At 36.1% G+C, this 25,183-nt stretch overlaps 1 protein-coding gene across 2 annotated transcripts; it reads right to left on the bottom strand.

The window, feature by feature from the left end:
- Nucleotides 1-7,961: 7,961 nt before the first annotated feature.
- LOC110288863 (killer cell lectin-like receptor 4) lies at nt 7,962-23,709 on the bottom strand. Of its 2 annotated transcripts, none has more exons than XM_021155102.2 (6): nt 23,598-23,709; nt 21,551-21,640; nt 20,462-20,668; nt 18,043-18,185; nt 15,615-15,718; nt 7,962-8,097 (listed from the first exon to the last, which is right to left on the bottom strand). In XM_021155102.2, the coding sequence occupies exons 1-6, from the start codon at nt 23,707-23,709 to the stop codon at nt 7,962-7,964; spliced, it is 792 nt and encodes a 263-aa protein (XP_021010761.1). The 2 variants fall into 2 exon arrangements, with proteins under 2 accessions (XP_021010761.1, XP_021010763.1); XM_021155104.2 differs by having other exon boundaries at nt 21,551-21,631.
- Nucleotides 23,710-25,183: the final 1,474 nt, after the last annotated feature.

Here is a 25,183-nt window from a genome sequence, read left to right as displayed (position 1 = left end):
GACAACACAGCAGCTGTGGTTACATATATGCAACTACACAAGATCAAGACAGCTAAATTCCTGCCTAGATGGGGAGGACCCTCTGCCCTTAATGAATCACTACTGTTAGGTTACAGGTGCTGCAAATAGAGATTAATTCTTTTTGAGGGTGTGGTCCTTGGTACATTTCCTTTCTCCAGGACGTGCCCTACAACCATGGACCTATGAACATTACTAATTAATAAAACATGGTTAAGGATAGAACATGTTAGGGTACATGCAGGGAAAGTTTGAAGGGGCAAGGAGGTGATGATTAAGATACGATCAAATTTGCTTTTATATCTATTAGATTTTTCAAGAAAAATAGATACTATTAATAAAGAAGATCAAAGAAGCTTTCTACCATGTCAGAAATGAACATAAACCTTAGTGTTTATAAACTACAATACCTTGAAATGGAAAGTAGACATACGTATGTACATTATAAGAGTTTATTCTTATTTTTCTAAGTGACAGTTGTCCTACTAAGCAGTGCCTCAGTCCTGGGGATTAACAAGTGTACAGCCAGCCCTCAGCTCAGAGGAAACAGAGTGAAGTCTTTAATAGTGGTCCTCAGTCTATGTATTCCTTTGCCAGAAAACGATGGAAAACAGAGTGGTCTGTGGAAAATGTTATGATTCATGGTCCCTACTTGCCTTCATGGTGTCCACATGCCAGGCAAGAAGGAATAGGCAGAGCTTGGGCGGTGCAGAACTGGTCTGTTTCAGAGTGAGCACCAACTGTAGAGACAGGCTGTAGGAGAAGTAATTTTCTTCTGGAGATTTAGTCTCCTGATTAAGATGAACAACTTCCCAGGGCCTTCAGAGAGATAAACTTTGTTCATACTGGTTTATTTGATGGTGTTGTGAATGCATATACTTTTATTTGTGGTGAAACAGGAATTAAATAGCTTCTGTGTTAAGGAATGTCCAGGAAGGAAGTTCACCGGCTAAATATTAGGAGGCTGTCTCCAAACTTCCTTACCTTGAAGAATTAAAACCATCTGAATCTGGGCTTCATTAGTTGTGAGACCTTTAATGACTGCTTTTATTTCTTGAGAGGTTTTAATGCTTTTTTCAGTAGTTTCTTCTGATCTTCATTTACCTCTAGTATCTTTCTAGAAAACTTCATATTTCCTTAAGATTTTCCAAATTTGTGGAGTAATTGCTTTTGAAGAAAGACCTTCTTATTCCTTCCCCTGAAGACATAATATCCTGAGAAATCCCAGAAGATTGACAGCATTCACAGCATTTAGTAAGAACGCATTGAAAATCCCACAGTTGCTGTTAGGAGCCCAGTGGTCTTGGAAAACATCACACCTCAAAACTCCTGCCCATTGAATACCACTCCCCTTCTGCTGGGACAGACTGCTAGCTAGTCTGCTGCCCTGAACATACCACAACCTGAGGTATCCCAGGAGATTTGCTGCACTCAGGGCATTGGACAGAAACCACAGCCTTAGACATATCAGTTGATCCACTGCAATGAGAGTAACTGACACCACAGCCTGGAGGCATCCCAGGAGTTACTTTGCACACAAAGAAATTGGGTAAAAAACACCAGAGTCTGAAGATATCCCAGAGGTTCTGTTGTGTGTAGGTCAACAGACCCAACAGACTCAAAGCCTTCCTGGCATTTTGGTGCACACAGGGAAACAGAAACCACATTCCATACAGGTCTCCTCCGCATAAGAGCTTGACCACAAGTTGGCTGCTCCTCCAAAGATCCAAAAGTCGGAAAGCTTCCCAGGATATCTACTGCAGCTAGGGCCAGAGATCAGCTGTTTCTCTGCCCCTCTGAAGATGCCCTCCCCCTGATGGCCAGTTGAAAACCCTGACAGGAGATCATCTACAGCCAGGGCCACAGGCTAAACTGGAGACCTGAAGTAACCCAGAGGCAAAAGCAATCTCCAGAGAGTCACCCAAACCAGCAAACTCCAGGGAATTTGTTCAATGTCTTTTATTATGTCTCCCCTTTCATTTCTGTTTTAGTTTATTTGGATTCTGTCTCTGTATCTATTGGATAGGTTTGCTAAAGGGTTTGTTTATTTTCTTGATTTTCTAAAAGAACCAACACTTGATCTTGTTTATTTTTTTGTATTATTTTATTTGTATCAAACTAATTGATTTCAGCTCTGATTTTTATTATTTTTACCTTCTACTCCTCTTTTTTTTCTGGCGCTTTCATGTATACTTTTAACTTTTTGTAAGAGAACTTTCTAATTTCTTTGTGGCAGCACTTAGTGTGGGCTTTCTTGTGTTTTTACTGTTGAAGTTCAGCCTTATTTTGGAAGTCTGATTAGAGACACAAAGCACTATTTCAATTTTCTTTTACAAGTTGAGGGTTGCTTTGTGACTGATTATAGGGTCAGTTAAGGAGAAGAATCCATGAGGTGCTAAGAAGAACATATTTTGTTTTGTCTTTGGGTGAAATATTCTATAGATGTCTGATATATCCATTTCATTCATAGCGTCTGTTAGTTTCTTTATTTCTCTTACTAGTTTTTGTCTGGATGACCTGTCATGTCATGAGAGTCAGGTGTTGAAATCTCCCACTATTAATATGTAGGGTTTGATTAGGGATTTAAATTTACTAATGTTTCTATTTAAAACGTGGGTGACATCATGCATTGTTTCTGAGAATTGAGATAATCATCTTGGTAGAATTTTCCTTTGATGAGTAAGAAGTTTCAATCCCTGTCTCTTTTGATTAATCTTGACTGAGAGTCTACTATATAAGATATTAGAATGTCTACTGCAGCTTACTTTTTGGGTCAAAAAAAAAAAAAGCTTGGAAGTCTTCTTTTCCAGCCATTTACTCTGAGGTAATGTCTATTTTTATAGCTGAAGTGTGTTTCATGTATGTAGCAGAATTCTGGGTTGTATCTTTGCATCCATTCTGTTAGCCTGTTTGTTTTATTGAGAAATGAACCCATTGATATTGAGAGATATTAATGACCAGTGGTTGTTATTTCTTGTTATTTTACTGTTGGTGGCTTTAGTGTGTGTGTGTGTGTGTGTGTGTGTGTGTGTGTGTGTGTGTGTGTGTATCCTTTCCCTTATTTTTGCCTGTATGGAGTTACTTATTTCCTGTGTTTCTTGAATGTAGTTATTATCCTTGGGTTGGAATATTTCGTCTAGTATTTTTTATGCTTTATTTGTGAATAGATAATTTTGAATTTGGATTTGTCTTGAAATATTTTATTTTCTCCATCTGTGGTGATTGAGAGTTTTGCTGGATATTATAGTCTATGTTGAAATCAGGATTTTTAGAGTTTGCAACATATCTGTCCATGCCCTTCTAGAATTTAGAGTCTGAGTTCAGAAGTTCATTAATTCTGTATGTTCTGCCCTTTACCCATTTCATCATTTTATATTCTTTTTTGATCTGTAGATGTTTGTTTTGTTTATTAAGTGGGAGGAGAATTTCATTTTCTGGTCCATTCTATCTGGTGTTCTGTAGACATGTGTATTTTATACATAACTCTTTATTCAGGTGGGGATTTATTTTCTCTGACTTGTTGAATATATTTTGTGGGCCTTGGAGCTGGGACACTTACATTTCTTCTATCTCTATTATTCTCAGCTTAGTTCTTTCAATGAAATTCCTGATTTCCTGGAAGGTTTGTGTCAGGAAATTTTTAGAGTTTTTTTTTCTTCAATATATTTTTCAATATTTTCTCTTGTATTTTTACACCTCAGATTCTCTCATCCATCTCCTGTACTCTGTTGGTGATGCTTGTATCCTCTTCTCTTCCCTAGATTTTTCATATCTAGAATTCCCTATGTTTATGTTTTCTTTATTGCTTCCATTTCTATCTCTCTTTATTGCTTCTATTCCTTCTGGGAAAAAAATTGCTCCTGTTGTGACAGGCTTCTGATTGTTATCCTAGGTTTGTATGGTTCTGGATCTACAGGTCTTTATGATTCAGGATGTGCAGGTCCGTTGAACTGTCACAGATCTAATGAAAATGGGCACATGAGTGGATGATAAATGGAGATCCCTCTGATATAGTTGCTAGCCAGGGCATCTCAGCTTGCTGCAGAGGACTTGGCAAGTAGGGAAGATGGCTGGTGAAGGGCTATATTGTAGCTTTTAACTGTGTTTCAATTAAGATAATTTATTTTATTCATCATGTAATACTCAGAAGAGAACTGGTCTCCCAGGAGTGTGGCACACATGTGAGTACAGGTAAGACCACACTTTCTGCTCCAAGGGACCCACCTGGAGACCTCAGGCCACAGGAACCAAGGAACAAGCTGGGACATGGGCCTTCTCATTTATATTTCTGTCCTGAACTGACCCTGAGCCACAGCTCTCCATAGTCAAATACTGCCAGGACAGAGCTGGTCTTCCAGGAGTGCTACACATCTGTGAGCACAAGTATGACCAACACTTCTGCTCAAATTCCTGGACAAAGAGGAACCCTCCAAGAGCCATCAGGACCTATGAACCAAGGAACAGCTGAGGACAGGATCCTCCTGGTTTTCATTTGTACACAAAACTGACCCCATGCCACAGCTCTCTTATGCAAATTCCACCAAGATAGAGCTGGCCATTCAGGAGTGCTGACAGGTTGACAGGGGGGATGAGCCATAATCAGAAACAAGAAGATTAGATAAAATGGGAGATAATCAGATGGCATGAGGCAAGGGCAAGAGCAAAATCAACAGAAAACAGGGATACTTGGCATCATCAGAACACTCTTCCCCAACTCAAAGAGCTCTGGATACCCCAACGCACCAGAAAAGCAATAATATACTTTAAAAACACATCTTATGATGATGATTGATAATTTTCAGAAAGACAAAAGTAACCCCCTTAAAGAAATACAGAAGAACACAGGTAAACAGGTAGAAGATGTTAAAAATTATGCACAAAAATTCCTTAAAGAACTACGGGAAAACACAACCAAAGAGATAAGGTATTGAACAAAACCATCGAGATCCTAAAAATGAAAATAGAAACAATAAAGAAATAATAAGGAAGACAACAATAAAGATAGAAAGCCTTGGAGATAGATCAGTATTCAAAGATATGAACACCACCAAAAAAATAAAAGAGATAGAATACATAAATTTAAGAGCAGAAGAAACCATAGAAAATATTGACTCCACAATCAAAGAAAATGCAAAAAGCTCCAAATCTCACAATCCAGGAAATCCAGGACACAATGGGAAGACCAAACCTAAGGATAGTAGGTATAGAAGAGCAAAGATTCCCAACTAAAAGAGCCATGAAATATCTTCAACAAAATTATAGAAGAAAATTTCCCTAACATAAAGAGATGTCCATAATCAAACAAGAGACCTACAGGACTTGAAATAGACTGTACCAGTAAAGAAATTCTTCCTGTCATACAATAATCAAAACACAAAATGCACACAACAAGATAGAATATTAAAAGCAGTAAGGGAAAAGGCAAAGTACCATATAAAGGCAGACCAATGAGAAATAAATCAGACATCTCTCTAGAGATTATGAAAGCTAGACAATCCTGGGCAGATGTCATACAGACCCTAGGAGAACACAAATACTAGCCCAGCCTACTATGCCCATGAATAAAACAAAATTACACAATATTTTTCTTCAAACACAGCCCTAAAAAAGATAATACACAGAAAACTCCAGCACAAGGAGGGAAACTACACCCTAAAAAAAAAGCAAGATATTAATCCTCTTTATTCAAACCTTAAAGAAGATAGCCACACAAACATTATTCCACCTCTAACAACAAACATAACAGGAAGCAACAATCACTATTGCTTAATATCTCTTAACATCAATGGACTCAATTCCCCCAATCAAAGGCATAGACTAACAGACTAGATATGTTGACCAGACCCAGCATTTCGATACATTCAGGAAACACATGTCAGTGGCAAAGATAGAGAGTACCTTAGAATAAAGGTCTGGAAAACTATTTTCCAAGCAAATGGTCCCAAGAAACAAGCTGGAGTAATATCAAATAAAATCAACTTTAAACCAAAAGTCATCAAAGAGATAAGGAAGTGCATTTCATACTAATCACAGGAAAAATCTACCAAAAAGAAATCTCAATTCTGAACATCTATGCACCAAATGCAAGTCAACCCACATAAATAAAAGAAACTTTGCTAAAGCTCAAAGTGAACATTATACCTCACACAATAATAGTGGGAGACTTCAACATGCCATTCTCATAAATGGACAGATCATGGAAACTGATACTAAACAGAGACACAGTGAAAATGACAGTAGTTATGAATCAAATGGATCTAACTGATATTTATATAATATTTTATCCTAAAGCAAATTTATATACCTTCTTCTCAGAACCTCATTGTACCTACTCCAAAATTGACCATATAATCATTCACAAAACAGGCCTCAACAGATAAAAGAAGATTGAAATAATCCCATACATTCTATCAGATAACCATGGACAAAGGCTTACCTTCAATAATAACATAAACCAGAGAAAGCTCACATACATATGGAAGCTGAACAACACTCTACTCAATGATAAATTGGTCAAGGGAGAAATACAGAAAGAAACTAAAGACGTTTTAGAATTTAATGGACATGAAGGCACAACATACCAAAACTTAAGGGGCACAATGAAAGCAGTGTTAAGCAGAAAACTCATAGCTCTAAGTGCCTCAAAAAGAAACAGGAGAGAACATACTTAATAGCACATCTAAAATTGCTAAAACAAAAAGAATCAAATACACCCAAGAGGAGTAGATGGCAGGAAATGATCAAATTCATGGAACTGGAATTAATCAAACTCAGGGCTGTAATCAACCAAGTAGAAACAGAAAGAATTGCTCAAAAATCAAGAAAACCAGGAGCTGGTTCTTTGACAAATCAATCCTTTCTTTTCTTTTCTTTTCTTTTCTTTTCTTTTCTTTTCTTTTCTTTTCTTTTCTTTTCTTTTCTTTTCTTTTCTTTTCTTTTCTTTTCTTTCTTTCTTTCTCTCTTTCTCTCTTTCTCTCTTTCTCCCTTCCTCCCTTCCTCCCTTCTTCCCTTTCTCCCTTTCTTTCTCCCTTTTCTCTCTCTTTCAATCCTTTCTTCTTTCTTTTCTTTCTCTCTCTTTAGCTCTTTCTTACTTTCTTCTTTCTCTTTCTTTCTTTCTTTCTTTCTTTCTTTCTTTCTTTCTTTCTTTCTTTCTTTCTGTCTGTCTCTCTCTCTCACTCTTTCTTTTTTTGTTCATTTTTTTAATTAAATATAGTCTAATAAGAGTCAAACTGAAAAAGGAAACTTCAGTTCAGAAAATGCCTCTATCAGATTGTCTAGTAGGCAAAAGATCATTAAGTACTTTTTGACTGATGATTTCCTATTGCAAGTGCCATCCCTGGACAGCTGGAATAAAAAATCAGTCTGAACAAGATAGAAATTCTATTCCTTCATTATCTCTTCTTCAGTGCCTGTCTTTGAGTTCATGTTTGATTTCCTATCCTGACTACCAACCATAATGTACTGTAAGATATAAAATGAAATAAACTCTTTACTGTCCCCTAAAATAAAGAAGAAAGGAAGAAAGAAAGAAAGAAAGAAAGAAAGAGAAAGAAAGAGAAAGAAAGAAAGAAAGAGAAAGAGAGAGAAAGAAAGAGAGAGAAAAGGAAGGAAGGAAGAGAAAAAAGAAAGACTCAGGCTAGTTATTAAGGTTCTTTATTTACTTCTATTGGAGTTTATGCAAACAAATAAAACAGATGCATCCAAGCTTTGGGGGACCAGAGAAGATCTGTCCAGTCTCCACAAGGAAAGAAGATGTCCTCTGCTCTGTCATATCATGTTTCAGAGAATATTCCCAAAATCTTCCAGATTTTCTCTCTCTCTTTGCACTGCAGACTAAGTCCAATGGTCAAACACTTGTTTGTAAGGTGTCATGAATTATACAGGAAACAAATGAGAGTCAGAAAATTTCACTTTTTTTTTTACCTTTAACACTCATTGGAAAGTCAATGAGGGAATGTATCCAGTCTCTTCCCACAAATACAGATGAATGATTGATCACAGTTACCATTGTCTAGTCTTGTTTTAGATAACGACACACATCCTCCATCTCTTATAATGTATTTCCTTGTGTTCAAGGCACTGAAAAACAAAAACAACAAGGGGCAACCCTTTAATTTTGATCATTCACTGTAATGTCATGATTTTAAATAATTGTATTCACTAAAGAAGACAGAACATTTAACCTATTAATCATAATTTTAACACTGGAATATGTTCCTTTGTGTAAGTTCATTAAAATGAAATGATCTCTGTTACACGTTACACACACACACACACAAATCCTCATCTTTTTTCGTACTCGCAATTTTTGGTCAGTGAGGAAAACTGATTTTCAATATTTCCAGGAAGTTATTTTATGCTGAACCTGTTCTCCCACCTGTTTATATAAATGCTAGGAAAAAGTAAAAACATGTATATCACACAGAACACAGTCTTATATGCTTGTGGTGTAAGGAAAAAGGGAAGATATGAAACACAATCACAGATGAAAGCTTGTAACTATACTTTTGATTTATATACTTTGGAATTCTCATTCCCCACATCCTAGATAATGGACTTTCACAGAAACATGACAATCTGCAGGATGATATATTACAAGACATAAATAACCCCTTAAATTTTGTTTAAATTCTGCAAGATAAAAAACAGAGAGGAAATCAGCCCATATGCTGAAACAGAATGACTGTGAGTTCTGGGACAGCCCTGGCTATGTAGAACAAGTAGAAGTCAAAAGATAATTATTTAATAAATAAGATCTTCTTTTATAAAACAATATAAATCATATTTCTACTCAGGCTGATATATAAGCAGGGTTGGATCAAACCTCACATTTTCAGAGAAGTAATGCAGTCATTGTTTTTCCCTAATAGAGTAATATGACTAAAGAACACACTCAAAATGAAGATCTTCAATGTTACATTTATCTAGTTCTAGTGGACAAAATTGTAGTCCCAGGATTTTAGAATTGAAGGAAGAAGGATTCAAGGTTCAGTGCTAACTTTCTATACACAGGGAGCTTTAGGCTTGACTCAGTTAATGACACTCTTCCAAAGAAGGGAAGAAAATGAAAGCTACCCTTATTACATGTGAATGAGATTTCAAAGAGACCAGTCTTTTGTAAAATATGTCACTGTCTTTGAATTTTGGGTTTAAGATGAGGAGAAATTGAATATTGATACTTAACATAATTAGGGATGTAAAAGAAACAAGGAATATAAATTAAACCAAGTGTTGTTTTGAGCGTAGACATAACAGGTAAAATACATGGGTATGCACATAAAGTAGTTATAAGACAGTCTGGTAGGTACAGTTAAGGAATCATGTGTGACTGTTGAATAAAGACAAAAGGAAGAAAGAACCAGAAGAGAGCAGTTCATAAAAGATAATGACTAGAAAGAATTAAAATTTATATTCAACAATGATTCAGACATGAATTTACATGATGACTTTTATAAATTTCAAATATTCATAATTATCAGAATTTGGAAACACATGTTCATATGTGATGGAAAAATATTGTGGAATATTAGTGCAATACAAAAATGCTTTGTGCCTGGCGTTGATGGCTCACTCCTTTAATCCCAGCACTTGGGAGTCAGAAGCAGGCAGACTTCTGAGTTCTAGAACAGCCTGGTCTACAGAATGAGTTCCAGGACAGCCAGGGCCACACAGAGATATGCTGTCTCAGAAGAAAAAAAAGTACTTTGTAAGAAGGAGAATGAAACACTGATCCAAGAAAAAAGCTTGAGTTAGCTAAAACATCATAGCGAAAATAATAACAGTGGAAGATGCAGAAAAATAGAAGCAAACACAAATCTGTAAATAGTACATAACACGCCGCACTAGGCCTTACTCAGTTACAGTACAAGAAAGCACATGCCTGCTTGCCTGAGACCAGATGAGGGTGCAGAAAAGAACTTTGGAAGGAGAAAAAATTGCTCTATTTTATTTTTGTGGTGTCTATTACTGTGATGAAACACCATGACCAAAGCAATTTGGGAAAAGAAAGGATTTGTTTTGCTTAAACCTCCACATTATTGTCTGTCATTGAGGAACTTTCTAATTGAGGCATCTTCTCAATTCCCTCCTTTCAGGTGACTTATATCAAGTGGATATAAGACTAGTTTGTAGAATGGTGCTTGAAAATATGTGCATATTTATTAAAACTCATATTCCTCATAATTTCCAGTGGATGCATTTATATGCAGACTCAACTTCAAGGCTTGGATTTTTGAATTTAATTTTCAGACAAACAATGAGCCAAACTATTTTACAACTTAAGGACATTACATGTGAATGCACTGTATGATCCTGAATTCAAAGACATATTGATAGTGATAAGATCCAGAACACTAACCATTGCAGATAATGTGGGTTATGGACTAAAACATAATACTAGATACATATTGAATATTTGAGGTTTAGTAGGATGCTACACAAGATATTGCTTCATCCTAAAAAGTGTTTCTGTTCTAGACAACTTTTGTATTATTTTCATTATCATCATTATTATTATTAGGCTTCCAAAGACATAGAATCTAACTCTAACAAATAGAAACTTAAAATTACATATTAGTAATTAAGTGTGCTGTCGAAGCAGTGAATTTTGAAATAGTTGATCCTAGTGAGGCCAAACTGTGTATTATTTTTCAGGATTATATATCTGCTTCTGTATCATTTGAGAGACAGAAAATGATTTCTCAAGACTTGAGCAATGTCATCCATTCTACAGATGAAGCTGCTCTTTGTACCAGGGGAGTCTAATGAGAATGCCAAAGACTAGCAGGAAAATACAGACATCCACCAAGCTAATTGGATCTGAAATGTCAAAGAGAAAAATCTTAAACAATGATCACCTTTCTTTAACTTTGGATTTAACCCAGGGAGAAACATAGTATTAAATTTACTATAGGAACAGAAAAGGAAGATAAATGAAATCAAGGTAGTTATGAACAGACAGGAAGAGGAGAGAGGAGACTGGATTCAGTGTACACAGTACCCAGCCATGAGATTTTATTTGGGTACAATCAATGAAGGATGTGTATTGAATGTGAGCAAGGAGCAAAAGAATCCATCAGACACCGACCCTTCAGAAATACACATGGTGCATATATGCTGCATCATGAGATCTTAACTTTACTCCCATAATGATGCTCACCTAGACCTGCACACAAGAAACACAAGTGAGGTTCACGCTGCTAACTGGGTTCATTAGAAGATGGCATTGAAACAGATGTGCAAGCTTTTGTACCTTTGCACTGGAGTAAATGCTTGTGGTGGCTGCAGGAACCTTCTCACCACTGAACTCCCCTAGTCAAACCTCAGGTCTGACTCTAGTAACACCATCATCAGGAAACAGTTCTGTAGCATAGTCAAGGTACAAAAAGATACTTAACTTTGTGGATGCAGGCATCTTCTCTCTTTCTGGCAACTCTCTTTAAATGTTGCCACTTGCTCTCTCTAAATGTGTAGGCTTCTAATGGATGTAAACAAATTTATTAACTCTGCCAAACACAGAGGCAAATACCAGGAATCTAAGTGCTTGGGAGAAAGTGCCTGAATTCTATGACTAGTCTGTGTGAAATGATAATTTTATAGAAAATATTAATAATAATAATAATCTCATTGATTAGAACTTATTAATATATCTAATAATTCTATTAGTCTTCTGGCCACTTCTGTGACAGCCTACTTTAGAATGTCCTTCAACAAAAGAGAGGAAGGTATTTTCTGGAACCTAGCTGTCCAGACTAACAGGGCCACATTTATAATATAATTGACCCAGAATGAGACTGGCTATGTTCCAAGATACTGAAGAAAACTATTTCTGAGAGAGTTATAACTGTGGATATGATGCCTCAGATAGTTTCTGTACCTGCTGAAGAAGAAGCTCAGTGAATGCCACAAAGTAAATGACATTATGAACAGAACTAGACAGAAACAGAACATACATCTCAAGAAAAAGAAACAGACATCAGAATTAAAAACTTGCACGTGTAAAATAAGCATGATGGATATCATCAAAATGATAATAGACAACCAGATACCCCTGTCCATAGATCCCACTCCAGAGAGATGAAGACATGTGGATAAAGAATTCAAGGACCGACAGGGTAAAATGAATCCTTAACTGAAAATAACAACAAAATAATAAGAATTACTTTTATTTTCAAATTATATGAAAAGGTACTTAAAATATATATAACTAGGAAAGTTATTAAAGGATACATAGGACTATGAGGTGATTTCCTAAAATTTGTATTTGTAAAAGGAAATTGACAATCAGCAAAACAGGGAAAACAAGGTATTACTAATGTAAGAGGGCTATTCTGATAATCAAGGACAAATGTGAATAAGTACTGGAAAATAGAGGATAGAATAAAATAAAGGATGGGTTAAGCAAAACTAATGATGTGTAGAAGGTCTTATGGAAACCCAAGAGTTAATAAGCTTATAGTTGACCAACACAAAACACAGTCCATGTGTTCTTAATGATTTGGAGTTTTATGTTTTGTTTTGTTTAGTTTGGGTTTTCTTTAATGTGATTTGTCTGTGTGTTTCTTTGTTTGTTTGCTAGGGGGCAATTTTTTTCTTATTGGGCTTTTGTTTCCTTGATTGATTGATTTTATAGGATTTTTTTGTTTTTTGTTTTTGTTATTTTTCCTTGGGGGAGAGGGAGAAATACATGAAGTTTATTTGGTTGGAAGGTAGGAATGTACAAGGAGTATTTTGAGGAGACAATATGGGATCAAAATATATTCTATGAAAAAATGTAATTGAAAATAAAATTTTAACAAGTAGGTGAAAGAGTAGGATGCAGATACACAACCAATGGATAGAAGCCAAGGACCTCTGCAGTGGAATTTGGGAAAAGCTGGAAGAATCTGAGGCCAACCACCTAACTAACCCCGATCCCTGAGATCCCTCAGTCACTGAGACACCAACCATTCAGCATACACGAGCTGTTATGAGGCCCCCTACAAATATACAGCAGAAGACTGCCTGGTCTGACCTCAGTGAGAGAAAATGGACCTAACCCTAGAAAGACAAGAGGACCTAGGTAGTGAGGAGGCCTGGTGCTGTAAGTGGGGTGGGTATGGACATTGTCTTGGAGACTGTTGGAGTAGGTGTGGGATGAGGAACAGCCAGATGACAGATCAGGAGGGGCATAAAGACTGGACTGTAAAAAATGATTACAGAATCATAAATTCATAAATAATAGAGAATATAAATAAATAAATAGATAGATAAATAGATAGATAGATAGATAGATAGATAGATGATTTAACTTCAAAGAAGAGTTACAATTCCAGAAGTTATGTTTTTAAAAGAACACCAAAGTGCAAAGCCTAGGATTCCTTCAGAGTTATGACTTACTAGTCAGGGAGACAATAGGGGTCTCCCACCTAGCAAAGGCTATTGTTACTGTCTTTGGTTACTTTGCATAACTACATGGTAAGGCCCTATTGCTGAATATTTTCCACACATTAACATCAAAACATAGATAAATTAACCTCAAGCCAATAAGGAAATGTCTGCACCAGGGATGGTTTTCTAAGTATTATTAGGTGCTTTGCATCTTGCAGGAAAGAAAATTTACAAATAATCCTATTGTGCACTGGACACTGCATCCTGCAATGCTGACTTGCTTCAGAACAGGCAGATGTGCCCAGTATTACTATTGTTATAGGATAAATAGATACTTTCTTATTGGAGTTGTGGAATTTACCACAGGGAAAACATATTTGGTGTTGTAATTCAAATCAACAGTCTGAGATTGTGAAGGTCATAGGCCCTAGGTTGGAATTTGCTACAATTACTCTGCTAAGTAGTTAGGGGTTAAATTGCATTCTCTTTTTTCCATTAAATATATGTACTCTTAAAATAATTTAACTCCAAATACAACTTTTGAATTTACATTGAGTCGTAATGACAATTTATGTTTCAATTGAAATGTCAGGGCTCACTGGACACTGTTACAAAACAAAAACCCTTTGTTTACTTTTCAATGGTCAGTTGTATTAGAGTCCAACAATTACCTGTTAACTGGATCTCTGTGGAACCCGAAATCTATAAAGGTAAGTCTGTTTTCAAAACCTACTGCAGCCATTCTAGAAACCCTGATCAAGGTTTAATAGATACATAAGGAAAATTAAACAAGAGGACCCTCATGGTCTTTAACATCTGATTGGCTGAGAAGACAGTTAAAGCTGAGCCAGTGCTAACGGGAGAGGGGGGGTTACTGATAGAGAAACTAAGGGACTAAGCAACCCAACAGCAGTGGAACACACAGCACCTTCACATTCACCATCAGCAACACTCACACTGGATGGCGCACAGCAGCCGTCCATGAGCAACACAAAAAGCAAGCATCAGTAGTTTTACCCAGAGAGTGGCAACTGGAGTGCACAGGCAGGTCCTAATTCTACAAAGCATAGAGTGGGAGCTTCAAAGCACCTCTCACGGTGTACAGAAACACCTAGAAGGCTTCCCAGGTGACGCTGGCTTGCCTTGTGAAAGCTGAGGAGCAGAAAGGCATTGGTTGCTGTTGCTGATACAGCTTAAAAGAACCGGAAAGTTACACCATAAAAGAGAGAAACCTAAAACAAAACAAAAAAAGACTGTTTGAAAAGTAAAAAACAAAGCAAAAAAACCTAAGTAGTAGCTAAAGAAATAGTGGGTCTTTGGGGTCAAGCCATATTTTTAAGGCATGTTAGAACAAACTTTCATTTATCTAGTTGCTAGGCAGATCAGGCTTTAATGAAATATTGATGGGCCAGCTCTCCTCTGCTCCCTGCCATTTCATGTGCTGATGAGTGTCATTTTCCTGTCTTTGGGTTTTTATCCCCATCTTGGCAAACATCATGCACAACTCTCAGTCAGATTTGCACAGGAGGAACAGGGAGAGGGAATAACACAGTTTGGCCTGGGGAAGTGATGCCCGGGCACTATGAAGGGCTGGTGTAAACACTGGGCCTTAGGAAGAGCCTGCTCAAATGCCTGGCAAATGCTTCCACATCACACCATGAGAGGCTTTCTCAGGCTTCACACCCTTTACATGTTTTCATGGGCCATCCATAACATAAAGCTTCTAATACCCAATATTGTAAATTGCTATTCATTATGGGATTTTAAAAAATAGAATGAGTAGGACAAGTTAAAGATCTCACCTGGAAATGGAAGGCAGGCATACATATGTATTTATACATAAACATACCTTATATTTTTAAAAATCAATAATTATGTAAGTGAACAAAAATAAAAAAAATGTCGCATGAATGTCTGTGAGACTCAATTTATCTCTCATAATCATTCAATCACTTCACATCATCTCAACTTGATTACTTTCTAGGGGCCTTTTCAACTTAGAAGACAAAGACCTGAGATGGATGCAGTATTAAGCCTCTTTTGTTTATCTCCTAGACTATGCATCTTTCCTATGTAACACTTGTTCACACCTTTCTTATGCAACTTGTCCTTCCCCTGAGCTCCACAGAAAATGAGGAAAGCCATGTGATATGAGATAAAAGTCTTTGCACACAATCCTCCCAATTTCTACACCAGTGTTAGAGTCTGAAGGGCTCTCAGAAACTCACAGTTTAGACGGGCCATTGTCAATCCATGCCCAAACTTTTTTCTTATTATCATATGACAATCCAATCCAGCAATTATCTGAAGGAACCATGAGCTGAAGGAACTTCTGCAAAGGAAACAACAGACCTTACAATAAAATTTCTCTCTGATTAGAGAAGAACAATAAGGGTAATTCCCCAACATTCCTGTGTCATTCTCTGCTGGCCTATCTTCCCACTGCTCAGTTCCACTGTGCTCATTTTCTAAAGTGGATTCCTACTAGTAGCACATTTAAATCAAAACTATGTCAGTTCAATAAGTTATTTATAATAAAACATCCAGTTGTCCTGAGATACTGGGTTCATGGCTTGATTTGTGCCTATGTTTCTTAGACATAGACCTAGACTCCCTACTTACACACAATCTTCTGGCTCAAGGCCCAGAAAAATGTATAGATCATTAAAGAACTTCTGATGCTCTATGAAATTATTCAAATGTAGATTGTGGAATACTTCATAACAATTTGGGAAGTGTTCATTTGGGAATTAATGCCCTTTCTTCAAAGAAAATTGATAAAGATGAAAATTGCTCTGTAAAACACTGTGCTTTTTAGATCCATGCTCCAGAGAGGATACATAAGTGATAGAACTGAGTAGATTGGGAGATATTTGCTAGTGTTTAGTTAATTTTACATGTGACACCTGAGTGGCATGATGCCTAATTAATAGTATTATATTTTAAAATACGAATGTGTTTAAATTTAATTATGTGTGTTCTCTCTCTCTGTCTCTCTTTCTCTCTCTCTCTCTCTCTGTGTGTGTATGTGTGTGTGTGTGTGTGTGTGTGTTTCTATGTGATTTCCTCATTTTTGCTGGTATGAATTTACTTATCTCCTGTGTTTTCCTGTATATAATTACTTATCCTTTTAGGTTGGATTTTTCCTTCTTATATTTTCTATATATCTGGATTTGTGGATAGATATTTTTTGAATTTGGATTTGTCTTAAAATATCTTCTTTTCTACATCTATAGTGATTGAGAGTTTTACTGGGAACAATAGTCTACGTTGTCAGTTATGGTTTGTCATAAGTTGGAAGATATCTGCCCAGATCCCGTTTACCTTTTAATTCTCTACTGAGAAGTTGGATACAATTCTGGTCATTCTGCCTTTGTATGTTACCTGCCATTTTTCCCATGTTGCTTTTAATATTCTTTCTTTCCTCTGTAGATTTTGTATTTTGATAATTATATGATAGGTGTATTTTCTTTTCTGGCCCAGTCTAATTGGTGTTCTAAATGCTTCCTTTAGGTTTATTGGCACCTATTTCTTTCGGTTGGGAATATTTTATTCTGTGATTTTGTTGAAAATATTTGTGAATTTAGAATTGGGCTCTTTAAGTGCTTCTATTCCTAATAATTTTAGGTTGTGTACTTTCAAGGTATCTCAGATTTCCTGGGTGTTTTGTATCATGATTTTTTTTTATATTTAGCATTTTCTTTGACTAATGAATCAATTTCTTCTTTTGATTCTTCTATGCCTCAGCTAAACAGAGAATTCTCAACAGAGAAGTCTCAAATGGATGAGAAGCACATAAATAAATGCACAAAGTCTTTAGCCATCTGGGAAATGCAAATCAGAATAACTCTGAGATGCTATCTTACACCAATCAGAATGACTATGATAAAAAACAAGTGATAGCTCTTGCTGGCAAGGATGTGGGGCAAGGGAAACACTCCTCCATTTCTGATGGGAGAGAAAAATTACACAAATAGTTTGGAAGTGCATTTGATGGTTTCTGATAAAACTAGCAATACTTCTACACAAGACCCAGTTTATCCTGGGCATATACCAAAATTAAACAGGAAATGTCAGAATCTTGGAAACTTTGTTTTCTTTTAAATTGGCATTTCTAGCGATGGCTATCTTATATTACAGAACGAAAGGATACTATATAGTAATGATTATGGATAGTTTCAGTGATAATAACCCTGGGACTCACTGGTCAAACTATGTAATCCCACATTTCTCATATAATCCCATTTTACAAACAGGCCCAGGGCTCAGCTACTTTCCCTATTGTCATCTGATTTCTCATCTCAGGCTGCCTCACTTTCATGTTCCAAAGATCAAACCCTAGACAGAGGGAGTTTTCTTGGCACTCTAAGGAGATAAATGACTGTCAGTAATAGAATATGCTGTACCAAAGGATTAAACTTCATCTGGGAAAGACATGCTTTCTGAAGAACTCTCTTCTAGACTCCTGAGAAAGGGAGGAGACTGAAAGATAGAAGTGTTTCTATACAAACCAGTCTCTACTTTACAGTTTTGTTCACATTACAGGAAAACAATATACAAATGTGAAAAAAGAAAAAAACTGAATTCAGTATCTCATTATTCAGGGTTAGAGACTGGGCCTAAGAGAATAAAAGACCAAGTAAGTGTCTGCAGTACCAGTTCATCCTCATCATCTATCTTCAGAAGAGATAAGCTGGCATTCTGGCAGGTCTGTTTACATCTACTCCATGGTTTTCTGTCCATGACGAAATAATAACATTTCATACCATAACAGAACCAGTATACTTTAACACCTCTGCCTGCAACAGAGAAAATAAACTGTTAAACTTATTGTTCTTTGGTATTCTGTTATCAGAACAATATATTTATTAAGATTTCTTAAGCCTGTAGTTTTTTTAAAGGAAAATCTCACGAGTCTCAAAATTGAGATTTTTTGATACCGCGGGACCCCTGCATCTCCATGTTCTATGAATCATTGTTAATAACATAGAGATATAGAAATAGTTCCTATGTCAATCATGGATGAATCAGTAGAGAAAACATAGGATATACACACAAAAGAAAAGTGTTTATCCTTTAAAGGGAAATGAATCAGTCTGGCATAATGAGTTATACCTATAATCAGTGCACTCCAAAGAGAGAGGCAGGAGGAAGGCAGCCTAGTGTAAGTGGTCGTTTTCATACTAGCCTTGGCTCTACAGTGAGTTCCAAGTTATCCTGTGCTACAGAATGGCATCATGTCTCACAACAAACCCAAAAGCAAGACACTGACTTAAGTAACAAACATCACTGAACTTGAGGATAGTTTGCAAAGTGAAACACACTGGATGTAGGAACACACAATAGGATTCCATGCAGATCAGGTTTCTAAAAAATCCAAGTTCTATGAAGCAGAATTTTGTGAGATATCACGGGCCAGAAGCAGGCAATGAGCACTTGCTACTCAGAGGCAGTTAAACTGATGACAGAATTCTTGACCTGTAGTAAGGCATTGTGCTCACACTGGTCTATACACATCTGTGCACTTAGCATTATGCCAAGATCTGTAATTAATGATCTTATCTTAAGAGATATAAGAGATATATGACAGAGGTTTTCGTGTTGGTAGACTGTTCTGATTATGTTGATGTCTTCAGTGTTGTGCCCACATGTCCAAATGTTAAAAGTTGAATATATTGAAATGCATGAAGCTTGAGTTGAAAGATCACCTCAATAAGAATATTTTGTTTAGAGGGGAGCTGGGAATGTCCATGCTCTCATGCTGTATATATACATAAGTGTGTGTGCGTATATATGTGTATATATATATATATATATTTTTTTTTTTCATAACAGGGTTTCTCTGTGCAGTCCTGCCTGCCATAGAACTCACTCTGTGGGCCAGCCTGGACTTGAACTCAAAAATCCCCCTGCCTCTTCCTCCCAAGTGCTGGGATTAAAGGCATGTGCCACCACTGCCAACTACATACTCTATTAAGTAACTTTAATTCCAACCTTCATTTTTCTCTCAGGCTGTCATGGAATTTGCTGGGGTGTCCTGATATTCCTAAACATTAAGATCATCCTCCTTCAACCTCATAATTATAGGAATTATTTCATCATGCTTCCCTTTACAGATAATTAAGTGGTGGGTTTTTTAGTGATGAGAACTTTTTCATGGGTCTAGAATATTTCAAAGGTTGTTTTGGAGGGATTTTTCCTGCAACAAATTTTATAATGTAGTAGTCAATTTAAATATATTAATACTGACATAATGAGAATCATCATATCCTATCACAGAGTGGTGAGAATATATAAAAGAGCTCTTTGTTATCTCCAAATCTTATAAAAATAACTAATGATTGTTGATAAACTGTGTCAGTTAAAATAACCAGTCACACTGAAGTTTAAGAAAGGTTCCTGTGCCAATTAATCTTATCATCTTTCCAGCCTCAATTACCATATCATTGACAGAGTTGCAGCATGCACACACTATGGTGAAATTTACTTGTCTTCTGCAGGGAGAGTCCCTTATTTACCAACAGTCCAATGTTCTCAAGACATGTCAGATCAAAAACACAGACTCTCTCTCTCTCTCTCTCTCTCTCTCTCTCTTTCTCTCTCTTTCTCTCACACACACACTCACCATCACACACACACACACACACACACACACACACACACACACACATTCATTTTAAAAGTTAATCCAATACATGCTCTAAGTCTACTTTAGTGTTAATAGTTCATAAATACCCACTTACTAAAAACTTCCATATTCTGTCAACAAAAAAGTTGGAGATTCATATTTTCCCATGGACCAAAACAATTATAAATTTTCAGGGGTACTGATTTGTAATTCCCTCCCCAGATGGCTGTAGGAGTGCCAAACTGAAACTGGATTTCAGAAACTATAAGAATCTCCTAATCGAAAGATGAGCTTCTGAGTTTCCAGATCCCTAATGAAATAAGGAACCCCCAAATGATCCCAAAGATCACCAGTGTCTTGAGCTGCTGGTTGATCTTCACATTTTCCAGAGAACGAATAAAAGATAATAATGCAATTCTGTATTTATGGTCTTCCCCTGCAACATACCTGTGTGCTGTAAGGAATCTAAAACAGCCTTGGTTTTATTATACAATCTGTTCTGGTCCCTGTTGGGGGATTTCAGAAGATCACACTCTATAGACTTATTTTTCAGCAGTTCATCCTTCAAGTTGATGTCACTTTGCATGATTCTGCAGTTATCATGGTGGTTTAGAGTTTCCTGCACTTCATGTTTTTGTTGACTATACTGAAAAACTAAGTTAGTCACAGTTATAATAATAAAAATGGTTATAAGAAATATATTTTAAAATTTAAGGTAGAGAAAAAGCTTCATGTTGACAACCAATGCATATTATTTCTTTCATTGGTACTTTAACATTTATAAATTAGCATTTCAATTAAGTCACTATAGAAATGGATACTTCAATTTTTCAATAAGTTAGATTTACTGTAAAACAAATCACATAGCTGAATAAAATTATGGTGGAAGTAACTTCCATTCACTTCATTTTTGCAGCACAAATTTACATTTAATTACCTAAATAAATATTCAGTGAATACTTAGCAAAGAATGAAAATGTGAACTAATAAAACACATTAAGAAATGGCACGATTGTTATTGGAGTATATGTAATGCAATATATCCACATACATAGTTATGTTTTAGCATAACCTGAAAGTGATTTCCTCTGCTAATGTAGAGAAATTCAATTAGGTTCAACCTTTAATTTCTCTGTACAGATGAAGTCTTCTTACTTAAGCATGACCTCAGTATACATTGAAAAATTATAAAAAGAAGGCATTCAATTATTTGCACAGCTCTTTCTCAAAAATTTTTTTACATTAGATTCAAAATCACCTGAGATCACAAAGTAGAATATCACCAAGTCCTCAGAAGGAACATGACCAAAAATGAGACCGAACAAGGGAACTCTTAACATCCCCAAGAGCTAACAGATTAAGTAAAATAGAGAGCAGAACACTGCATTTTGTTGGGAAAAAATATTATAACTCCAGAGATTCTGACTCGTCCCCTGATTATAGGAAGAAGAAAGTACAGCATGTATAACTGCATAGTTCATGTGTAAAGCTATTCTTTAGGCAGAAGGTCAAAGAAGGTGTATCTCAGTTACTCACTGTTTGTCACAAGCACTGCAACAATTACCAGTCGAAGGGAAATGAGGATTCCGAGAGCTATCACAATGAACTGCCAGGGAACTGAACACACTTAAATCAGCAAAACAAAGTAAGAAAATCTCTATTAATAGGCCAGTTCTCAATACTAATTACAATTTGTGTAGCATGGAAACAAGGGAAAAATTTGTACAAGTCTATCATATGAATTGACTAAAAGTATACACTAAAAATTTTATCTTTGAACCTAAAATGTACAGACTCTAGAAATCCTACAAATATAAAGTCTCAAAACATTTTGAACAAGGCCTTGGCTTGTACAATGAATCCTCCTGGCTCAGCTTAGAAGGAGCTAGATGACAGGCAGGTGCCCTCACCCAATTCTATAGGAATAAAAGGGCATTCTACAGAAGGCACTTGACATATGGATACTATCCAAATACAAAGTACCAAGCAAGGGAATGCAGTCCAACAAGGAAAATAACCGAGGATGGAGAGGAAAGATAGTGGGATGGGTGTTTTTGAGAAATGTTATGGAACCACAGTTGTTCTGGTTCTTACCTATATACACTCCCATTTTGAAAGTGCCTACAAGTTAAGAATCACTTTTTTCCTGTAAGTTCAAAATTGCTCTATATAATACTCAATATTTTGATGTATCTAAGGCATTTGGAATCTGAAACTCATGCCTTTGTTCACCATTATATCAAAAAAGAAAAAGATCTCTTCTTGGAGCACAGCTCTGGCAATGTGTATAGAGCAAGTAAAATGGACAAAATTTGACATTACCTTAGTTTCAATAATAAACAAAATTATACTTGATATTTTGGGGAACTCAAACTGGGGTTTGCTCATTCCCACATAGACTAATCGTCTTATCCCCTCTCCCTTCATCTGCAACTTTATTCTCAGGAAGAAACTTCCTCTTCTGATGCACAACTGCTTTTGCTTAGTTACATTAAATATTTGGATATTTATGACTATTAAAATACTTTTCTCAAGAGTGAAAGCATTGTTTCTAATGCATACGCTTCATTTCCTGAGGATTTTGTTTCTTTAGAACGTTGCAATTTAGGTTGAAAGTTTGGATGTTTATGACAGTTAAAACACTTTCATCTTAGCCAGGCATGGTGGCACACACCTTTTATTCCCAGCAATTGGGGGATAGAGGCTTGTAGATTTCTGAGTTTGAGTCCAGCCTGCTCTACAGAGTGAGTTCCAGGAAAGCCAGATACAGGAAAACCCTCTCGAGACAAACAAACAAAACAAAAATCCCCACTTTCTTCTTGTATGAAAGTATTGTTTCTTTTCTTTTTCTTTTTTCTTATTTTGGTGGGGGTGGGGGAAGCTTTCAAGATAGTACTTCTCTGTGTAGCCCTGGCTATCCAGGAACTCACTCTGTCAAACTCAGAAATCCACTTCCCTCTGTCTCCCAATTGTTAGGATTGAAGGCATGCACCACCACTTTCAGATTAAAATGTTGTTTCTAATGCATAAGCTTCATGTCCTTAGGAGTTAATTTCTCTAGAACATTTCACAATTTTTTAGACACTAGATTTAATATTAGTTTTAAAGATTTCAGAATTCTTCTTGAGTAGACTAAATACTACTACAACTAGTACTACTACTACTACTAAGAATAATAATAATGTCCTAATGGTTTAATCTATCCTTGATTCTCAAATAATTTTATTATTATTATTATATTATTATTATTTTGCAGATTCCCATTATTCTACTCAGTATATCTGATTTATTCCCTTACCAACAAGCACCTAAAAAGCAGAAAGGTTATATTTTTTCCTTCTGTTTTTTTTTTTTTAATTTTAAAACATGATTGCTTTATTTTTAAAACTTCATTTTGACCAATTTCGTACCTAATTACCCTCCAACTAATACTCTTTACTTCTCTCTCAACCTCATGCATAACTAAGCCCAGATGAAATGGAACACTATACATTTCAAAAGAAGGTAGTGGGATATTTTTAAATTACTAAAAATTTAAAGGGCATTTTTTTAAAAAGTGATTTTAGACACTTAAGGCACTTACCTCTGAGGCCAGCTTTTCGAGGCTTCCGTGTCTCCTCAATCCTCACCTGGTTCTGCATCCCTGAAGACTTATGGAATCTCACAGCTGAGAAAGTGACCTCCGGCTCACTCATCTCGGGAGTATGTAGAGTATGTTCTCTTTTAAAATATGTTCTTGAGTGATTTCTAAATAAAACGTTAAAATGCCAACTTATTGGAATGCACCTGGATCTGATGATAAAGAAGGTTAGGAAAGAGTGGGGTTTGACTAACTCTGTAATCACCCAAACACAGCAACATGGACTGACTTTGCTTTCCATTACATATGAGAAACATTTGCAGATTTGGGTTAAAATTGTTTATATTTCTTTTCTTTTTTTCCCTTTTTATTAGGTATTTTCATCATTTACATTTCCAGTGCTATCCCAAAAGTCCCCTATACCCTCCCCCCTACACTCTGCTATGCACCCACTCCCACTTCTTTACCCTGGTGTTCCCCTGTACTCTGGCATATAAAGTTTGCACGACCAATGGGCCTCTCTTTCCACTGATGACCGATTATATTTCTAATGGTAACAGCAATTTCTAGGAAATACGGAAGGATTAAAATTTATTTCTAAGGCAATATACTTATGGACACAGCCTGTTTGTTCAAAATATTCAGCACATAAAAATGTTAGGTAAAAATGCTACCACTGAAAATCACTGAAAAAAAAAAGACAATCTCTTCAGATAACAGAGTCAAAGATTTAGTAATAAATAAAAATGTTGCTTTAAAATTATTTACACATCTTGATAAACAAATGAATACTAAATGATATTTCAGCCTTTTAAAATATATGACTCTCATAGTTTTCCAGACAATACTGCAGGTAACTCAAGACACATAAATATCTCTTGGTTTGAAGCCCTAGTCAGCTGAGACGTCCAACCTCTCCACCCAGCCACAGTCTACACATTCATCTCCATGCTGGGACTAGGTAAGTGGATTCAAAAAGATCCTACTGAGTGGGATATTTCAGTCCAAAAAGGCAATACTGTATATTCTCTCTCATCTGAGGCTTCTGGCTCAAAGTCTTCAGAAATGATTTGTTATCTATAACTGAAGCAACCAGGAAAGTAGAAAGGGGACTTTGCCAATGGGGTCCCATGAGAAACAGAAAAAGGCATAGAGGATACAATACAACATTTCAATCTTAAATCTACACAGTCATGTCACATATAACAAACTCATACATAATATTGCAAGAGGAAGTGATATGAAAAAAAATTCACTATGCAGCTTACTTGTTCTAATGCCCATAAAAGATACAATCTGATAATAGGTATCAATGTATTAGTAAAGAGTAAACATTTGTAACTGTCATTACCCTTACATTAATAACTGAGCTAAGAGCCAGCAGATAGTAAAGACAAGCTGCTCGAGTGATAGCATTTTTTTCTATTTTTTTTTTTTAATTTATGAAGTTTTCTGAAGTGATTCACCATTTGCCTTATTTCTTGAAAAAAGACATCCTTCAATTACAGAATACTTTTCCAAATTGTTATTTATTAATATTGCTCTTAGGTTGGGTGTGCACAAGCCAATGTGCATGTGTCCAGAATACA

Source organism: Mus caroli, unplaced genomic scaffold (genome assembly GCF_978045245.1).
Source record: "Mus caroli unplaced genomic scaffold, Mus_caroli_1 scaffold_7, whole genome shotgun sequence".
NCBI lineage: Eukaryota > Metazoa > Chordata > Mammalia > Rodentia > Muridae > Mus > Mus caroli.
The sequence above is the reverse complement of the archived record's forward strand: the minus strand, read 5'-3'. Positions and strand labels throughout refer to the sequence as shown.